Source organism: Callithrix jacchus, chromosome 14 (assembly GCF_049354715.1).
Source record: "Callithrix jacchus isolate 240 chromosome 14, calJac240_pri, whole genome shotgun sequence".
Taxonomy (NCBI): Eukaryota; Metazoa; Chordata; class Mammalia; order Primates; family Cebidae; genus Callithrix; species Callithrix jacchus.
In genome coordinates, this window is record NC_133515.1 from 113,140,916 (window position 1) to 113,160,783 (window position 19,868).

At 46.8% G+C, this 19,868-nt stretch overlaps 1 protein-coding gene across 50 annotated transcripts in view; it reads left to right on the forward strand.

The window, feature by feature from the left end:
• The window catches only part of MYT1L (myelin transcription factor 1 like), a 565,076-nt gene that overhangs the window by 390,061 nt on the left and 155,147 nt on the right, over positions 1-19,868 (forward strand). For all 50 annotated transcript variants that reach the window (XM_017964578.4, XM_078350034.1, XM_017964584.4 and 47 more), the window contains exon 9: positions 16,111-16,466. In XM_017964578.4, the coding sequence (XP_017820067.1) occupies positions 16,111-16,466 (356 nt within the window). The remainder of the gene's footprint in view (positions 1-16,110; positions 16,467-19,868) is intronic.

Here is a 19,868-nt window from a genome sequence, read left to right on the forward strand (position 1 = left end):
GTGATAAAGCAATGGCAGGATCTGAGAGGACTGACTCCAATTTTGAAAGAAGTTCTACTGTGGGTAAAATGTTATCAAATAGCACCATGTGCTACAGAGAAATCTCTCTTGAAAGGAAGTCTCAGTCGATGTGAGAAACTTCCTTGTCTTATTTTAAGAAATTTCCACAGCCACCCCAAGCTTCAGCAACCACCACCCAGATCAGTTAGCAGCCATTGGCATCAAGGCGAGACCCTCAGCCAGCAAAAAGATTAGGACTCCCTGAAAGCTCAAGTGATCATTCCCACTTTTTTAGCAATAGAATATTTTTAAATTCAGGTACATACATTGATTTTTGGACATAACACTATTGCATATTTGATATTCCGTAACTGTTTGTCAAATATGTATGTATTTAAAAATCTACTCAACAATGGATTTTGGTGCCTCCTGGGGTTAGGAACTATCCAGGCACTAGTGATAGACAGAGGTTACTTTAGACTAACACCTCGCAATAGAACAGTGCATGCAAAGTGTTAGTGGGATGCAACCTTCTGTCTTAAACAGCCACAGGAGATGATGGACAATGCGACTCGGTTCTTAGCGATGTGTAATGGGTGCCAGACTTTCAGAGTGCCTGTGATAAGTTAGTATATTCATGTAATCTGTGGAAATCAAACCAGTGTACTCGGGACACCGTCACCTTAAATATTTATCTTTTCTTTATGCTGGAAACATCAAAATTATTCTCTTCTAGTTACTTTGAAATACACAACACACTATTGTAAACTAGTCACCCTACTGATCCGTGTAACCTTTGTTCGTATTTGTTCTGTCAGACTGTATGTTTGTTCCCGTTGCTCAGCTTCTCTTACAGTGCGCTGGGGAACCAGAACATCTGTGTGAGTCGCTCTATTGCCGCGTTCACTTGATTGCAGTGTCTGGAACCGTGTCTCTGAGGTCTGCCTGTACTCGAGTTCTAGGTCCGGATCATTGTATAAAAGTGTCTTTCAATTTCAAAATCATAGAAATTTAGGCCCAAAGTGGCTGTTGGGAGTTTCTGTAACAAGAGCCAGGGAGTCCTTTCATTTCTTCTGCCTGCCTCTAACCAGCCAGTGTGGGTGCACCAAGCCCGATGGCAGAGGCCCAGTGCACACGTCTCAGGCACAGCCAGGCAAAGGTGCCGCTGGTTTAGACACCACCCCTGCCTCCTAGAAGTTCAGGGACATGAACGGGAGGGTGCAGGGAGGTGAGTGTTTTTGAGAGAAGCCCCAGGGACCTGAGCACCCAGGAGAAGCCTCCTGAGCTGCAGGTGACATGCACAGGAGGGTCCAGGGAGGCGAGTGCATTGTGGGAGGAGCCCCAGGGACCTGAGCACCGAGGAGAAGCCTCCTGAGCTGCAGGTGACATGCACAGGAGGGTCCAGGGAGGCGGGTGCATTGTGGGAGGAGCCCCAGAGACAGGAGCACCCAGGAGAAGCCTCCTGAGCTGCAGGTGAGGTCTTCCTGAGCCACCTCTGCTAATGTGACTGAACCTTAAGTTTGGGGTGGCAAATAGAATGTTGACAATATCAGTCTTATTTTCTTTCATGCCACTTATAAATGCATTACACTAAGCATGTTGACCTTAATTTTAAAAAAGGCTTGGACACAAAAATTTCAAATTTGGCAACATTTTGGAAAGTGGAAGTTAGAATACTTTTATTTAGCCCCAGCTTCGGCTCTAGCTAGATGTAGGGCCTGGGACGAGGCACATCACGGCCCCCTGCCCCGTCCGTGGCATTTTCACATGGGTAAAGCACAGATAAACACTGGATTCTTCCAGGTCTAGTCCACATTCTGCATTCTTCAGTTGCCATGTGATGTTTTACTTCCCACGGGGAATCATCACGACTTTTTCTCAAAGGCCAGGCTCCTTTCTGCGTGTAAAGCACAGGGCTGGGTTTGTCTCTACAGATGCTGATATGCCATCTTTCACTGCTCTACACTTTCTGCCTGTGTAGACAGGTTCTTCCCAGGTAGATCGCACCAGCTCCTCAGAAGGCAGATGCGTCCTCTGAGGCTTCATCTCTCATGTGCTGCGTCTCACAATACAGCTCACAGGGGCCAGTCTTTGAATGCTTGCTGGAAAATGTTACTACCTATGAAATAAAAAGGTAATAAATGATAGGGCAAATGACTGAAAATATGTAAATAAGATCATTTGCTACATGCAAACGGATGGCACTAGGTCGCATAATTCATAAGAAGATATGACAACTTTGCCTTCATGGAAGCCCTCTTGATTATATGCTAATATCCCCAGCCTCCATACCATGTGTGGCTGCATTGTGGACAGAGGACCATGTCTCATGCGGGAAGGGAGCTGTTTCAAAGAATGTGCAGCCTCTCTATCTGAGCGCAAATGTGTCATGGTGCTCTGAGAGCCATAAGGAAGGTGTGTGAGGAGCGGAGGGAAGGAGCAAGGTCGTGGCTCCATTCTCTGCAGGTGGCCAGGGTCTTCCCAAGGGAGGAGCCCCTCCCACTGACATTTGGAGGAGCTATAGAATTGGCTGGGAGGAGGTATGTGGGATTCCAGGCTTGGGGAGGAACTTGCGTGAACGCATGGAGGCTTGAGAAAACGTCCCATGTCTGGAAATCCGCAAATCCATGGCAGCCCATCAGATACTTCCCTGAGTGCCCAGATGTACCAGGTTCTGGATTTTGACCCCCAAGGTCACAGGCCTGTCCCACTCTGCAGGAGGGACCTTCAGATCCAGAAGGTCTGAGTTTGGTCTTTTCCGAAGGAGCAGATGTTTGTTCCTGGCCGTATCTTAAGGCACGTGGACCAGGAAGCCCAGGAGCACCATTTGGAAAGAGCATCTGTGTGTGGATTCTACAACCCTCCACCTTATTACAGCGTCCAGCCTTCTTGTGTTAGGTTTTGTTTTAGCCTTTTTACAGCTATAAGATGATATGACACCGATTGATCGTTGATGTCATCATGCATTCTATTAGCATTTATCAAACACCAAGAAGCTGACATGCCCAGAGGGAGTCACGCTGCCCCCGATTCTTACTCATCTCTTTGTGTCTGATGTTTTATAATTTATGAGACTGACCTATTTCCAAATAAAATACATGCGGAACCCCCTTGCCATGAGAGCTGTTGAAGGGAACACCACAGAATCCTAGAATATGGGGCTCCTGCAGTCGGGTGGGCTGGTCGAGCCCCCACCTCTCACAGGGACCAGCCCTGTGGAACCAGGAGCGCCAGTGTGGAAAGCAGGCAGCACAGGGTGGCTCTGATGGAGGGAAGCAGGTCCTGGAGCCCTGGCTGACTTGCCCAGAGGCCCCTGAGGCACCTCTTCAAGGGCACCTGATTCCCGAAAAGATCTGAGAGCCCCTTCCTTTGACAAATGAGTCACAAAAGACCTGAAGTGATAAATCGACCTCCCTCATCTGCAGCAGCCACCTCCTCTTCTCTGGCTCCCTCAGTGAGCTTTCTGCAGACATGAAAGAATCAATATTGTGTTTCTCTAAAACATAAAAAAAGAAAATTCTGCAACTCAGATCTTAGCCACAAGTGCAGAGACCAGGCGTGGCTGCCTTTGAAGACACTCCAGCAGAAACGCGTGCACTTTCCACTGGGTGATGAGGGAAGCATCAGGGCATGCGTGAGCTTCCCTCTGCCTCGTCAGATGCTCCCCACGTGGGGCCCCGCTGGAAATGAGTTGGAGCCTTTTCAGCAAAACAGCTCATCATTCACCGTGAATGAGGGATGTGATCATTAAAACAAATAACACACTGCGGACCTACTGTGTGCAGATGTGCATTACAGGATGATTTTTCTCCCATGCTCCCTGGAGACGGAGGCTTCTGAGGAATCAGCAGAGATAAGTGAATGATCAGCGACCTTCATCTCAGAAGCTGGTGCCAAGGAGGTAGGAAGGGCTGCCCACTGCTGCACCTCTGTGTGCCCCATGCTCTGCCGTACACCTCTGGTTAGAAACAAGTGGGCACAACCACTGTCCCAGCCACAGGAGGCATCGTCATGGCCCTGGGGACCCCTCTCTGCTCTCATAGAGCCACAGGCTGCAGAGAGATGGGACGGAGATGCTGCAGAACATAGACTCCGAAAGGAGGAAGCGCGATGGAATTTTGAACTTGTCCTCGAGACAGCTTTTCTGTAAGATTCTACTCCACTTCCATTTGAAGTATATGGGCTTTTCACTAGATTACTGTGTGAGAATTGCCTGCCCAAAGCTAGTGCTGGCTGTCACAAGAAAATCTTCTATCTCTTGTCAATTGAGTTTAGAAAGATGATAGATTATAATGATAATGAGGAGGAGGAGGAGTAAGATAGATGATAGATGATAGATAGATGACTGATAGATGATGATGATAGATGATAGGTAGGTAGGTAGATGAGTAGATAGGATAGACAGGTAGATGGACAGACAGATAGTAAGATAGATAGGTAGATAAAGAGAAAGATGGATAGTCAGATATATAGATAGGTAGATAGGTAGATAAATCACAGGTAGGTAGTAGGTAGATGATAGGTAGGTAGGTAGATGGGTTGGTAGATAGGCAGATAGATACATAGGTAAATAGATAGACAGATGGACAGACAGGCAGTAAGATAGATCAATAGGTAGATAAACAGAAAGATAGAGTCAGATATATAGACAGGTAGATAGAAACACAGACAAGTAGATAAATCATAGATAGATTGATACATAGACAGGTAGGTAGATGAATAGACAGATAGTAAGATAGGTAGATAGACAGACAGATGGAAAGATGGATAGATATATAGATAGGGAGATAGACAGGTAGATAAATCATAGGTATGTAGATAGATAGATAGAAATATAGATCATTGATAGGTAGGTAGGTAGATGGGTTGGTAGATAGGCAGATAGATGATGGATGGATAAATAGAATAATAGGTAGATAGTAAGATCAATAGGTAGACAGAGAGTTAGATATATATATAGATAGAAAGACAAGTAGATAATGATAGATAGATGGATAGATAGATAGATAGATAGACAGACAGACAGATAGTACTAGGGATGATGAAGATCTATAGCTTGAACATCATATTCTATGACAAAAATAACAAAAGCAGTCATATAAGGCTCTATTAAATACACAACCCAAGTGCTATTTGCACATGTGGTGACTTCAGAGTAGGGGAGCACGCACAAGCAAGAAATCTCACGGGCTTTCCTCGGACACGTATTTCTAATGGTCATTTGGAAAGTACATAAATGGGATAAGAGCTGTGTCCAGCCAAGATACTGTGAAACACCATATAGGCACCCCCGGACGGATGGGCTCAGTTATGAGGTTATGCTTCTAAAAAGTGCAGACACAACAGCTTGTAACTGATCATTGCCACAGAAATTAAAATTGGGGAGACACCCTGGAGCAAGCGTTCGTGATCGTCTTCACAACAACCAGGTGTTAAGGCCTATTATTTGCAGCCTGATGTCCTTTGAACTATTGAGCAGCTGTGGAAATCTATATGGAGCAACAGCTTATATTTTGCTTGCAATAACTTGTTGGAAAATATGTATTTAATAAGCTTAATGATCTCTACAGAGGCATATTTTGCCTGGATAGAGTACAGTGTGGTGTGTATATATAATATTTTACATATACTATATTTATATGTGACTGTAGGCATGATCATAATTCTTTCAGCTAACAGTGTCCAAATGTATGTCTTCATCACCAAACTAAAAGTATCTAATCAGTCAAGTACCAGGATTTTACATATTTCACTATTAGATAATTTCTTACCAACCGCATCAAGACAAAGTCTTCTGTCCTGAACATCTAAAGAAGGGGCATCTTTAGCCTTTTTTTTTTTTTTTTTTTTTTTGTAAATAGGGAGGGGGTTTAACCATATTGGTCAGGCTGGTCTCGAACTCCCAACCTCAGGTGATCTGCCCACCTCAACCTCCCAAAGTGCTGAGATTATAGGCATGAGCCACCATGCCCAGCCTAGGTTTTTTTTTAAACTGTATTTTCTTATAACTTTCCCTGGTGCAAAGACATAGCTGGTCGAATGATATATATATGATATATATATATATATATATATATATATATATATATCAGATATATATCATATATGTCTGATATATATATATGATATTATATATATCTGATATATATCATATATATGTCTGATATATATCAGCCATATATATGATGTATATATTGAGATGGAGTCTCTGTCTGTTGCCCAAGCTGGCGTGCAGTGGTGTGACCTTGGCTCACTGCAACCTCTACCTCCCGAGTAGCTGGGATTACAGGTGCCCACCACCCTGCCCAGCTATTTTTGTTTTCTTTTCATTTTATTTCAGTAGAGACAGGGTTTCTCCATGTTGGCCTGGCTGGTCTCAAACTCCTGACATCAGGTAATCCACCCGTCTCGGCCTTCCAAAGTGCTGGAATTACAGGTGCGAGCTCTGTGCCTGGCCAGAATGGTACATTTTTATAAAGCTTGTTTCTCACTTTCCCAAATCAATTGTGGTCACTATCATTCAAGGTGGTGGTGCGGCTGCAACATGAGGGTTCCTGGAAAAGAGAACGGCACCAGTGCTGTTCCCGGAGCCACTGAGGACCCGTGACAGTAGAAGTGGAGCAATCACTTGCTGCTAACGTGGCACCGGGACACACTCACTCTTGTTTTCCGTGTTTATTTTCACCAGTTTCTTCTCTGGACGTGTTCCTGGCTGGAGTGTATGATGAGCAGTGACCAGGGCCAGGGTATGTGACAGGCAGTGACCAGGGCCAGGGTGTGTGACAGGCAGTGAGTGTGGCCAGGGTATGTGATGGGCAGTGAGTGTGGCCGGGGTATGTGACGGGCAGTGAGTGTGGTTAGGGTGACAGGCAGTGACCGTAGCCAGGGTGTGTGACAGGCGGTGACTGGCCGGGATGTATGACGAGTAGTGACTGGCTGGGGTGTGTAACAGGCCACAGTGACTGGCCAGGGTGTGTAACAGGCAGTGACTGGCCAGGGTGTGTGATGGGCGGTGACTGTGGCCAGGGTGTATGAAGAGTGGTGACTGGCCAGGATGTGTGACGGGTGGTGACTCTGGCCGGGGTGTGTGATGAGTGGTGACTGGCCAGGGTGTGTAACAGGCCGCGGTGACTGGCTGGGGTGTGTGACGGGCAGTGAGTGCCAGCAGCGGTGTCTGCTCAGGTCCCCATTTGTGGCTTTTTCTGACTCACAGTGGCTTCGGTGTTCCTGTTGGCCTGGCAGGGGAGGTTCGTGCTTAGAGGGTGAAATGTCTGGCTCAGCACAACCCGAGGCTTTGACTCTGTGATGCCACTTCATTTTCTAGGTGAAAATATGGATTAAGTGATTTTCAAGCTTTCTCCCATCCTGAGGATATTGCACTTGTGAGTAGAGTCACAGGTCACCAGCTTGTAGCAAACTGGACACTCCAAGGAGTCCCATCAACCTTGTGAGTTTTTTTACTGAGATGGAACATTGATCGCTTTAAAGAACGCCCTGGTAATCTGAGTATATTCATGTAGCAGCTTGGTCTGCCAATCTCACTGCCACGAGGGAGATGGCTAGACTACCTCTGTGGGGACGTTATGAATATTCTAGTCTTGCAGATGGCAAGGGCAGTGATTCTGTTTTGACAGAAAAGCGGCAGTATGCATTTCATGCAAAGCAGATGCTGACAGAACCATGCATAAGCTCTGGCGGACCAGTCAATCCACTCAGTCAGTGGAAACAGAAGTACTGAACCCCCACGTGCCTTTGCTTGGCACAATGGGGACTTAGAATAATTAATTAGATGGCAAAGCCTCTGAAACCAAAGAGAAAACAGCTAAATTGAGTGAATAAGATAAGCACCCATGGAAAATCAAGGGCAAGGCGGGGTGGTTGACGCTTAGATGGTAAATGACTAATGACACAGAGTTGCTTATAGCAGATGACCCTTAATTCTAGGACAAGCAGGAATGACATGATGGAGAAGAGGGAGCTTGAGATGGGTCTTAAAGGATCAGTAAGAGAAAATTCCAGCAAGAAGAATGAATGAACATAGAGCTGTGAGATGAGAATGATGGAAGATGGGCAGCAGTCATGAAGGGTGAGCATGGACATGCAGTGGAATCTCAAATGGTACAGCAAAGGGCTGGCCATGTAGTTTAAGTTCTTCTAAATTAAGTAGAGGCCAGGTATTATGTCTCACGCCTGTAACCCCAGCACTTTGGGAGGCCAAAGCAGGTGGATCGCTTGAGCCCAGGAGTTCAAGACCAGCCTGGGCAACATGGCAAAACTCTATCTCTACAAAAAATACAAAAATTAGCTGAGCTTGGTAGTACATGCCTGTGGTCCTAGCTACTCAGAAGGCTGAGGTGGGAGCATCACCCGAACCTGTGGAGGTGAGAGAATGGAAAGGGGAAGGGAAGGGCAGAAGGAAGGAGGAAGAAGGCGCATTGCTGGTGCTGATGGCTGGGGGCGTTGTGAACCGGCACATGAGGGTTTGCATTAGTTCAAGTCTTTCAGCTTTAAAGGAACGGAGACACGCTTGGGAAGTGGGAACTGGAATTTCAAGAAGAAAAAATAGATATATAAAAACAAATCCCAGCAGTCGGAGAACTGCGCCTCTGGAAAGGCTGGTTTGGAAAACGTGCGCGCGAGCCTCCCGTTTGCCCTTCATCCACCTCCAAGGCGCACGTCCGCAGGCACTGACACGTGGTCAAGGCCCGAGAGGGGCCTTCACTCTCATTATTGAGTTGAACTAGTTTTCTGGAGTTGAAAGAGATTAAATTTAGTGATTATTGTGTACTTTATTTGAATCTTGAATTACTATCCAAGAGAATAAATATTTAATAACAAGCTACATCATTTAAAGTGACTTTAAAAAGATAAAAAAGCAAGTTCTTGCATTCCAGAAATTGCGATTATTTTTTAAATTCCCTAAGAGGGTCAAGTAAACATTTTAAACAATTATTTATTGAATGTTTTTCATGTCTAGAACATGTCTATCAAGTTTAAACTAAGAAAATACAGTTTTCGAATCAGCTACAACTTTGTAACATATTCTACTAAGGAAAAAACAAATTAAAAAAATATTAAAATATATTAAAAGTAATATTTTAAAATGAAGGAAATATGTAGTTAAAACTGAATTGGTTCTATTAGTGTATATGTTTTAGATACACCAAGAAGCTGGAAATGCTAGCTATCTAATTGCATAGTTCAGTAACTTAAACTATTTCTGACATATTTTTAAGTGCTTTTGTATATTTTAGAAACTTGTAAGAGTAACCCTTTAAAAGGCTAGTGGTAAGAAGGGATACCCACTGTTCTCAAGAAGAGAGAAAAGGAGAATTCGGTTTTGTGGGGCACCTGCCTGCTCATTGCCGGGGGGCTCACATGTGCTGTTTTTCATTTGCCACCATAGAGTGTAACAGAGGCACTGCCATTCATCTCACAAACAGACTGAGGCTGAAATAAATACATCTGCCAGGGTTAAACAGGTGTAGACCCTCCAGCTGTTAAACAGGTGTAGACCCACCTAAGCTGGGACGCCTCAAATTTAGCAACCCTTGATAAGTCTGGTATTTCTGCATCGTAAAAGAAGAGATTATAGAGAATCACCTGTACGTCTCCGTTCCTAAGCAAAACCAAGCCAGCAAAGGTGTCTTCTGTACCAGTGGGCACCTCCTCCACCTGCCCATCACCTGAGCTGGAAACCAGGCTGCATCCCACACCTATCCCCTCACCTCACCCTGCACGACCTGCCTGGACCTTCCCAGGCTGATCTATGACCTGACATTGCTTCTTAAATGACGTTCTACCACCTGGCTGTCCTTTCCTCCATCTCATTCCCACATTGCAGCCAGAGTGATGGATTCCAGCCCTGAGTCAACTGTATAGAAGTTATGCCACCATCTACACTGCCCGGAGCTCCCTCGGCTCCTGGGAGGAACACAACCAGGCAGGCCCTGACTACCTGCCCCCTCCCATCCCCAGACTCTGACCACCTCCTGCCCTTGCGGCCACCCTGAAGTCACCCTCTGGGTCCCTCTATCTCTCTGCATCTCTCTGTGCTCTGTGTCTCTGTGTCAGTCTCACTCCCTGCTCCCCACTGGGTCTCTGTGAAGCTTCATCCATCCTCTCTGGCAGGTAAACTGTCTGCGCTTGGTGTCCCATGATGTTGGGAGTGGGTTCGTATTGCTCAGTGACATGCTTTCCAAATAAATGAATAGATCAATCATGCAGCGTATTCACTCAGCACATTCTTATGGAGCACCTGCCCCCTTCAGAGAACAAAACATCGGGGCATGGAGAAGGGGTTTGCAAATGCTTCCTCCGCTGTTGCTCAGCTCAAAAGAGCTCTTCCCTCGAAGTGGGAATTGCAGCGGAATCTACATCACAGGGTCGCCGAGAGCGTTAATGGATTTTAGATTGCACCAGGCACACAGGAAGAGCTCTCCAAGCAGTGCTGGTATTCACTGAGCTGGTGTAAAACCAGTGCTCTAGAATTACATTCAAATGCACTTTGAATATGTTAAAAATTATTCCATAATAAGTGTTTTACCATTGACCCATGGAGACTATTCCAGCAATACAAGAAAAATGCCATCTCTGAAAGAAGCGGTGGCGGAGAATCACTGCCAGGCCTCAGAGCCGACGGGTCGGCCACCCTGACTTTCCGATGGGAGAGGCCAGCGCACGGGATGCTTCCCACCCGCCCCTCTCCTTTTTCGACGGCAGTGATAATAGTGTTGGGAGCAGAAGACACACTACCAAGTTTGGTTTTCAGTTACTTGAGACCTTATCCCTGTTTATATTAAAATTGGGTAAACAAAACATCCAATAAACAACCGTAATACCTGACATGGAACTGACAGAATGCAGTACACAAAGTTTCACGTGTGTGAGTCTCTGAGGGAAGGCCGTGGCCGGCCACCAGTTTTCTAGAATAACCAGATGCAAAAAGCTAGAAGTTGTTGACACCTAGTGAACCACAAAAGGACCTTGAAAGCTGCAACAGCTAAAAGACTTTGTGAGGCGTCTGCACCGACTCAGGGGGCGCAGCCCAGGGCAGCTTGGAAGGGCTGGGGTGACCGGGTGCCATGCCTCCGTGTCACCCCGTGTAACCCAAACGGGGTGAAAGCACAGGAAGGCCAGGTTTTCTCGTTTCTAGTCCAGCTTGCCTTTGCCTCTTCACTCGACCCTAAGTATCTTGGACTTCCTCTCCGTCGCTGGCTGCTGTTGAATTGTGAGAATTCCAAGAATAAGCCTCGGCATGGTTTTCTGTGAGCTGAGGCCACTGCGGGCTTCCCTGCCCTGTTTCTGCATTAAGAATTGTGTTACAGATACACTCTGGAAAATCATGGGAGGTATTTTTTGTCAATAGAGAATCATTGAGCTACCGTGATCTTACGTGTGATCGTATTTATGACTTCTTTGAAGTTTCAGCTGTGTGAAAAAGACGGTGCATTATTTTTGGAATCTTAAAGTGTCTTCTCTCATATAGAGAGATATAAATCCAGGCGAGGATATGTGAGTAAACATCATTCTGTCAGATGCTCAGCTCAGCCTTTCAGAATGATGTGCAAACATGAAGGGCCGCCTTTGCGCCTCCAGGGTGATCAGGGGCTGGCAGCAGAGCCACAGAGGTGACCTGGAAGTGCACAGCATCTCTGAGTCACTGACGGGTCAGCTGAGGTCCTGGACAAGGCTGCAGTGCTAGGCTGAGCCCTTCCTGGTGTGGCTGGGTGGCACCACCAGTGCCCCCACATTCTCTCTCCTTCCAGCTCATCACCCCATCAGCAGACATGGTGTTCACAGAATACAAGGGCAGGAGGGGTCACACTCCCCAACCCACGTCCCAGAGCTGCTCTCCAAGGCCTCCCTGTGAAATATGCTAAACCTCTGGAGACTAAGAGGGCTCTGTTGACAAGCAGGGTCTTGAGCCATGTGGAGTTGAATGCAGACAGAATGAAATAGGCCTGGTGGTTGAATTTGTTGTCACACTGGAAGTTGATACCAGGAACGGGCAGTAGGAGGGAGGATCAGATAGAGAAGGAGCAGAGGGTGCTTGCTTGTAGCTGGGGGTAAGATTGGATTCAGGTGTTACATTAACAAACAGAAAATCTTGAGCAGTGAACCATGTCCAGTGGCAGGAAGCACTGGAAGCTTGAGGCCAGATGATTCCACAGGTTGCTGCGCCGAATCCAGATGGTTTGCCAAATGTAGGGAGAGGGAAGTGAAGCCATCCAGGTGACAGCAGGACACGAGAAGGTATTGAAACCTGCCCTCCACTAGGACGTTCCCACGCGAGAAGGGAATCACTTAGGAAATTTAAAACATTTGAAGCTTTAGAGCAGAAAAAGAACTGCTGATGCTTCTATTACATAGATAGGTAAACTGAGGCCCAGCCGGAGTCCAGGTACTCAAAGAGGTGTTAACAAGGCCAAGCCTGGAACTCAGGCCCCTGGTTGTGTGGCGAGCTCTCTGTGTCATCACGCTGGGTATGCTCAGGCTGTGTGTGAAATGTGTCCCATATTAAACCAGACCCTGCTTGATAGGCTTATTCCAATATTGTCTTGGCAGAGACTCCCATGAACTCCTCCTCACTTTTCCATATGCACTTGACTTTCCATATGTACCTACCTTCTCCAGCATCCTTGATCTACTGTTTTTTCCTACTTTTGATGATTTATTGTCCCTCTTCCACCCTCCACCACCTTCCCATGCCCGAGAGTTCTAATGGAGCAGGAGCTGCGGCAGCTGCCAGGAGACGGGAAAGGCAATGGAAGTGGGTGGGCCTGTGTGAGGGAGCTCAGCCGGCCCCAGGTGCAGGGGCTGCTGCCGTGTGGAGAAGGGCAGTTCAGAGGACATATGGGCAGGAGGCAGCCCACCTACCATGCCTCGATGGCCCAGACATGGTGTCTGAGTTAGTCAGCGGCCCCAGGTGGTCATGAGCAAAGCCCAGTCCTGCTGACGTCTAACTGCAGCATCCATGCTAAGGAGAATCTCCACTCCCCTGCTCAACCTTCGCAGGGCCAACGTCGCACAACCTGAGCAACAAGTGAGTCATCTTGAAATGCAGGGCAGCCGCGTGTGTGAATGAACACAGAGAAGATGAAACGGGAGCCCCACCTTACACCCTCTGGGGGAGCTTCCAGTCACCTCGCTGAATAGCACAAAGCCAGGAGGGGTGAATCATTACCCACCGATCAGGACTAATAGGTGGTCAGAGATGGGCCTGGTTATCTGTTTCAGTGGATGGTGCTGTGCAGGTCGCCTCAGTGCAGAACACACTGTCTCAGACAAGTGTATTGATGCGCCAGGGTGAAGGAGAAGGAAGCTGGGGAGAGCAGCGGTCGTTACGACCTGCGGCACCGAGGCCAGGCTCTGGAGAAGCCATCCACGGACGGCTGCATCTCCTCATCCGTTATCTGGATGCACACAGAGGGTATCCCCCAGAAGCAGTCCACTGAGATAGAGCTGGCGCTGTGAGGAGGTGGGCTGGTGCTGGCTTACACTTGCCGGCTGGTCTGGTGGTCACTCGGCTCGGTGTGACAGCCCTGAGATGATTAACTCAGATCAATCGAAAATGTTGCATAAAGGGAATCTTGGCCGGGCGCGGTGGCTCAGGCCTGTAATCCCAGCACTTTGGGAGGCCGAGGCGGGATCACGAGGTCAAGAGATCAAGACCATCCTGCCCAACATGGTGAAACCCTGTCTCTACTAAAAATACAAAAAATTAGCCGGGCATGGTGGTGCGTGCCTGTAATCCCAGCTACTCAGGAGGCTGAGGCAGGAGAATTGCCTGAACCCAGGAGGCAGAGGTTGCGGTGAGCCGAGATCGCGCCATTGCACTCCAGCCTGGGTGACAAGAGCGAAACTCCGTCTCAAAAGAAAAGATAGTAGAAACGATCAGGACAATCATTTGTATCCAAAACTTTAAGGAGTGACGTATTTGTTGGATAACTGGATACCTGAATAAAAATAAAAATGGTCCAAGTTTATTGCTATTATCACGATTACACAGCAGTCCCTGTCATTCACTGAGCACCTAGTGGGTGCCAGGTATGGTACTAACCTCTTTACATATATTTTTTTTCCCATTTCATCCTTAAAGCAGCCATGTGAGATTAGCATTTTTCCACTTTACAGCTGATGTTGCTCGTGTGTAAGGTTGAACATCCGTCCAAGGTCAGTCAACCAATGAGACCCGCCACGGGCCACACAAGCTCCTCCAGGTCCACGTACTGTATCCTGCTCCCATGCTCTCTCCCAGCACCCTCTCACCCAGGGTCTGACTGTACCAAGGGGCTCCCTCAGGGCCCGTGGTCCTCCTGGCCTCTCTCATTTGTCTAAGGATCTGGGCACCCTCCCATCCCAGTTCCTGCCTGAACCCAGTACTGGCTATCTTCCGCCCCCCACATCCCCAGCCCACACCTCCTCTCCTCTGTCCTCCTCTTTATAAGTTGCCTTTCTGGCATGCATTTTAATTGCATTATTAAGTGCTTGAAAGAACTCGAATCACTTCCTGTTTCCTGGGTGCAAGTCCAGAGTCCCACTGTTCATCCCCAAGGTTGATCTAACCCCGCCTGACTCTGCACTCTCACCTTCCACCCCATGCCCAGTCCCACTCCACACACTTCAGGCTCCGGCCTTTGGGGTTTGCACTTGTGTTTGTTGTCTGAGCCCCTGGTGTTGTTACATACATTCCTGGCTTTTGCAAACTGTCTTACTTGGGGTGTATTGAAATGCTTTCTTTCCCTCCCAGACGTCCTTTACGCACCTGTGAAAGCTCATTCCCAGCCTCACCTCTTCCTGAAAGCCTTGCTAGCAACCTGAATGCCTGCCCTCTGTGTACAATACATAGTGCCCTCTGCACGTTTTCATCGTGGGATTTGTCCCACTTCATCCATTCATTCCACAAATACCTGTTGAGTGTGTCTATGACGTGCCAGGTGCTCGGCGCACGGTGTATACAGGAGTGAGTGGTTCTAAAATGGTATTTCTGAGCTGTCTAAATCCCCCATTAGAACATAGAGCCTTGATGTGAGGATCTGTGCTGCTCACCTCTGGACTCCAGCATAGCTCAGCACCCAACAGAGAGGAGCCTCCCAAATAGTACACACTGGTCAGGGACTCGCCATCTGAGATCCAAAGCCAAGCGGGGCAAGGCCTGCAGGACCCCCTTGCGGAATAATCGGTAGTGAGGGAGGTCACACATCTCACTCTGCACAAATGGAATGTCTGTCTGTGGTAGTTTTGCCTCTGTCTCCCCTACCCCACCTATTTGTGTGGGGTGTGTGTGTGTGTGTGTGTGTGTGTGTGTGGTCTATATATTATTTCTGGGAAAGAAATGAATTTGTAATGTAGCTTTGAGAATCACTCCTTCTCAAGGAAAGATTGTGAGCTTCTGCTGTAAGGGTCTTCTCTAAGTCTGGGCCAATTTCAGTGTGATTTAGTGGTGATTATCGGTTACACTGAAGGTATTTTCTGGAAGGCTGGCATGGGACTAATAATGTCTAAGCCTTGGAAGTTCTGCACAGCTTTGAATTATGCAGTTGCTTTCATAACAACATTGACAAGCACTAAGGCTCGTCTTCTTCCAGTAGGTTATCAAGTCTAAAGATAATTTAATCTGCAAAATACACAAATCCAAATATATCCAAAGCTCTTTCACGACAAAGACATTTTTATGTTTTACATAAATATATATGTAAATATAATGTGATTAAAATAAATCTTGCTTTAGATGTCTATTATACATAGTGTGTATTTGGTGAAATGTTTAATAAATTGTATTGTCAATTGCATGTTATACGCATTATGCAAAGCAACCTCATGAATTTTAGTAGGATCTCCGTGTTCTCTGGAATTAGAGGAATGAGGACCTAGGAGACTAAATGTTCGTGGTAACTAGACAAATGCGAGCTGTATTTATTTGCACTATCACGTCATTAACAGATCTCAGCACACTGCGGGGAACGTGGATGCTTACGTCCCTCTGGTGTTTGTGCTAATGACATTCATGATAAGCCTTAAATACCTTGATTGGTCTGATTTTAAAAGACAGTAACACAGATCTTTTTCCTCTCTCTCTTCCCTGCCTTCTCTGCTTTTTTTTATTAGTGTATATGGTTGTCCCTTGGCGAAAAAAAGGAAAACACAAGATAAACAGCCCCAGGAACCCGCTCCCAAGCGAAAGCCATTTGCCGTGAAAGCAGACAGCTCTTCAGTGGACGAGTGTGAAGACAGTGATGGGACTGAAGACATGGACGAGAAGGAGGAGGATGAGGGGGAGGAGTACTCCGAGGACAATGAGGAGCCAGGGGACGAGGACGAGGAGGACGAGGAGGGGGACCGGGAGGAGGAGGAGGAGATTGAGGAGGAGGAGGAGGACGATGACGAAGATGGAGAAGATGTGGAGGATGAGGAAGAGGAAGAGGAGGAAGAGGAGGAGGAAGAGGAGGAGGAAGAAGAAAACGGTAATCTTTAAAATACTAGCAAAGTAGCAAGTGGTGATTTGGGTCCCCTGTTCAAGGTGAAATGCCGGCCGTTACTGTGAATGACTGTCGTGTAAATAAATCACTCTGCTGGGTCAATACTGAGAAAATTAACTCCTTATGTGAACTGAACACTTCTAATTTTTCAGATTCTCTGCTAGACTTCAGATTTCATTTCAGTCTAGTTTTTATTCAGGTTGGCTGTGAGTCATTTGCTGAGATATTTACGGTGTACCTATTTGATTAGCTTAACAACATTTACCAGGGAAGTTAGGTTAGCAGACCTGGTCTTTAACGTTACGTTTTCTTGAATGCCCTATCTGTGAGATTCAATGGTGGGCGAAACAGTGTTGTTGGAATGCTGAGCCCAGGTACCTCCTTGGGGGAGCTGGAAGGCCTGCCTGGTGACTGGTGCATCAAGCGGCGGACTGGGTTTTGTCTGTAGACTGCCGAGGCTTTGCCTTAGTGCTGGTCACCTCAATGGGACGAGAGGAAGTACTATTGACACGAGATAATCAATCAGCCCATCATATGTGAGAGCTGCGTTTCTGATCGGGGGTTTCCGGCACTGGGGGACACGCGAGGGGAAAGGCCGTCAAGCATGTCAGGGATGTCCCCAGCAATGCGTTCACGGTGACGTGGCTTCCGTGTCCAGGGTCCCATCACCGTCAGATGCACGATACGAGTTCAACACTAACCCTTTCATAGAAGTCATGTCTTCTGAGAAAGAGGTGGGAGTTTTGGGTTTGTGTGTGTGTGTTCTGTTTGTGTTTGTGTTTTTTTGCAAAGCCTAGATATCGTCTTTATTGGCTTAGGGTTTTCCTCATAGAAATACCAAAATATGTTGAAAGTGAAGGGAATTTTCTTTCTTACCCTTCTCCCTTGGGCTCAAAAGTTCTTCAAGAATCTGATTTCTAGGAGAACTAATTTCTGGACACAAGGGTAATTGGATCGGCCAGTGGGTAGAGCCTCCATACACTGGGGAGATGTGAGTTACTTGATAATCTCATGTGCAGGCTTAAATCAGCACCATTCCTTCAGAGGTCAGAATACTTTGTACTAGGAAACCTGCATTTTATGAAATAACCCCAGATTGTTACAGTGGCTTAAGATTCTTATGCAAACAATCCGTCAGTTACATGTACATATATCACAGGCACAGATAGACATATAGATGATAGACAGATATACACATAGATGCATATGCACACACACATACACTGCATAAATTAAAATTAGTCTGCCAAGATTTTTTGTCTTGCTATGGTAGAGCGCTAGGTGAGAAAGCCTATCAGAACACACACCAACAGACTTACCGTCATCTCTGTTCTGCTTGGGGTGCAATGACACCAGTGTCATTCATGAGATGCTAAGAATTAAAATAACAGATTTCTGTAGTAAAATATTGGGAAAGTTGGGGAGAGTAGATCAATCTGGCAAATTATTTCTGGACGCTGTATTAAGTGAGTGTCGTTTTGAGTGACCACATCAATTGCGTAGACTGATGAATGATTTGTAACTTGACCGTGGCTTTCTAAAAAGATGGCGGCTAGTTCCTATTCTCATCCTGTTTGGAAATTAGGAGGCATTCGTGTTTGGTGTGGATAGGAGATCTGTAAGTAGGTGTCATTTACACCAGGGGCCTTAACTAGATTTTAAGTTTTGCTCTCCATTTTCTAGAATCAAAAATTCAATTTTGGTTTGTCTATGGTCATATTTTAAATAATCGTTCTTTAAAAATACAAAGTGATACACTTTGAAAGGTAGCCAGAAGCCTTATGGAATTCACTTTAGAATGTGTCTATGTAGGGTTTGTTTATTCTGACTTGAACACTTAGGACATAATTGTTTTTAAAAGCTGGGAAGCAAACTAGCATTAAAGATCTTTTTGCCAGAAAAAATGTAACTAAATGGGCAGTGGATGTGTGCCTCAGGACACAGGATTTCTCACTCTGTGGCCAGACCTGGCATGGTGGCCACCACTCAGGTGCTCAGCAAATGCTGAGTCAGAGCACAGAAGGAGGAGCTGCTGCAAATGCCTATGGAAAGGTAGCAGGACCGCGAAAGAATTCAGTCAGTTGTGGGGTGCCTGGTTTCAGAATTCGTGTTCAGCATCTGGCTCCCCAAAGAAGTAACTTCTATCATACCTATGATATGGCCTTTGGAATCAAATGAACTCGGAAGGGTGCAGCCGCAGTGCGATGCTGTGAGATCAGCCTTCCTGCTACCAGCGTGGATATGTGCACCCAGTTTCCCGAGCATCCTGGCAGCAGAGTATGATACCTCACTCCCTTTCAGGGGGCCTCTCACAAGAATCCCATGTCCCAGGCAGCCACTTAGAACCAACAGCCTGCCCCTCTGGGGGACCTTCCACCCAGTTTCCAGTGCCTCAGTTTCTCTGGAAGGGCACCAAAATCTTTTTTGATTTCTAAGGCAAACAAATGTATTTCTCCTAAGAATGAATCACCTCAGAGGCCTGAATCCTGGAGACACACCCACAGAGCCTTTCTGTCAGAGAAAGATATCTCCATCGGAGGAGCCCCACATGGGTGTTTCAAGACCCCATTTAGCCAGCGTCACCTGCAGGTACTCCAGCTGGATGGAGCACCTCCAGGTCTCTTATTCCCATCAGGGTCAGAAATCTCCAAGCAGCTTCTATATCAAAGGAACAGGATAGCTCTGTTGATAGAGCAGTCATGTTCTGTGATCAAACTCCTAATTACGTTTAATGTATTAAAGGAGGCTTTGAAAGGCATACATCTGCCAGTCTCCTGTTTGAACATCCTCACTTGCTGAGCATATTATGTTTTACCTTACTGTTAAATTTAGTGCCAAAACCGCTATCAACAAGTGTACATGTCTGCCACGCCAGCAGCATCTTTAATGTGAGATGTGCGGCATAAGTACGGGAGACCCCATACCGTACACACCAGAGACGTCCTCTTGTCCTCCCTTTCAGTGAGGCTTGGCAGAAATCACATGTTCCCTAAAAGCTGGGGTTTCCCACCCTGTGTCTGATGGCTGGAGTTGCAGCTCAGCATCCTGAGGCTGCCTCCCATGCTCCTCGGGTAGCATCACAGTGACTGCCATGTCCCTGGGCCAGTAGCAGATTCCCCCGAAGTTGATTATGCCTCTTTTCTAACACACAGAAGCACAGACAGTGGCCTGAGGTTAAAATGAAGCCACGTGGTCAGAGCTCGGAGCCCAGTGTGTCTCTCGTGCCCACCCTGCCTGGCACAGTGGCCGTCTGAGTGCAGAGACCAGGGCATGGTGACGGAGCTGCTAGGCCGAGGTCACGCTGGCCTCAGCCTTGAGTGCAGAGAGAAAGTCTCAGGCAGTTTATCCCAGCTGGACGCCATTACTTGTTCAACCATTGGGTATTTT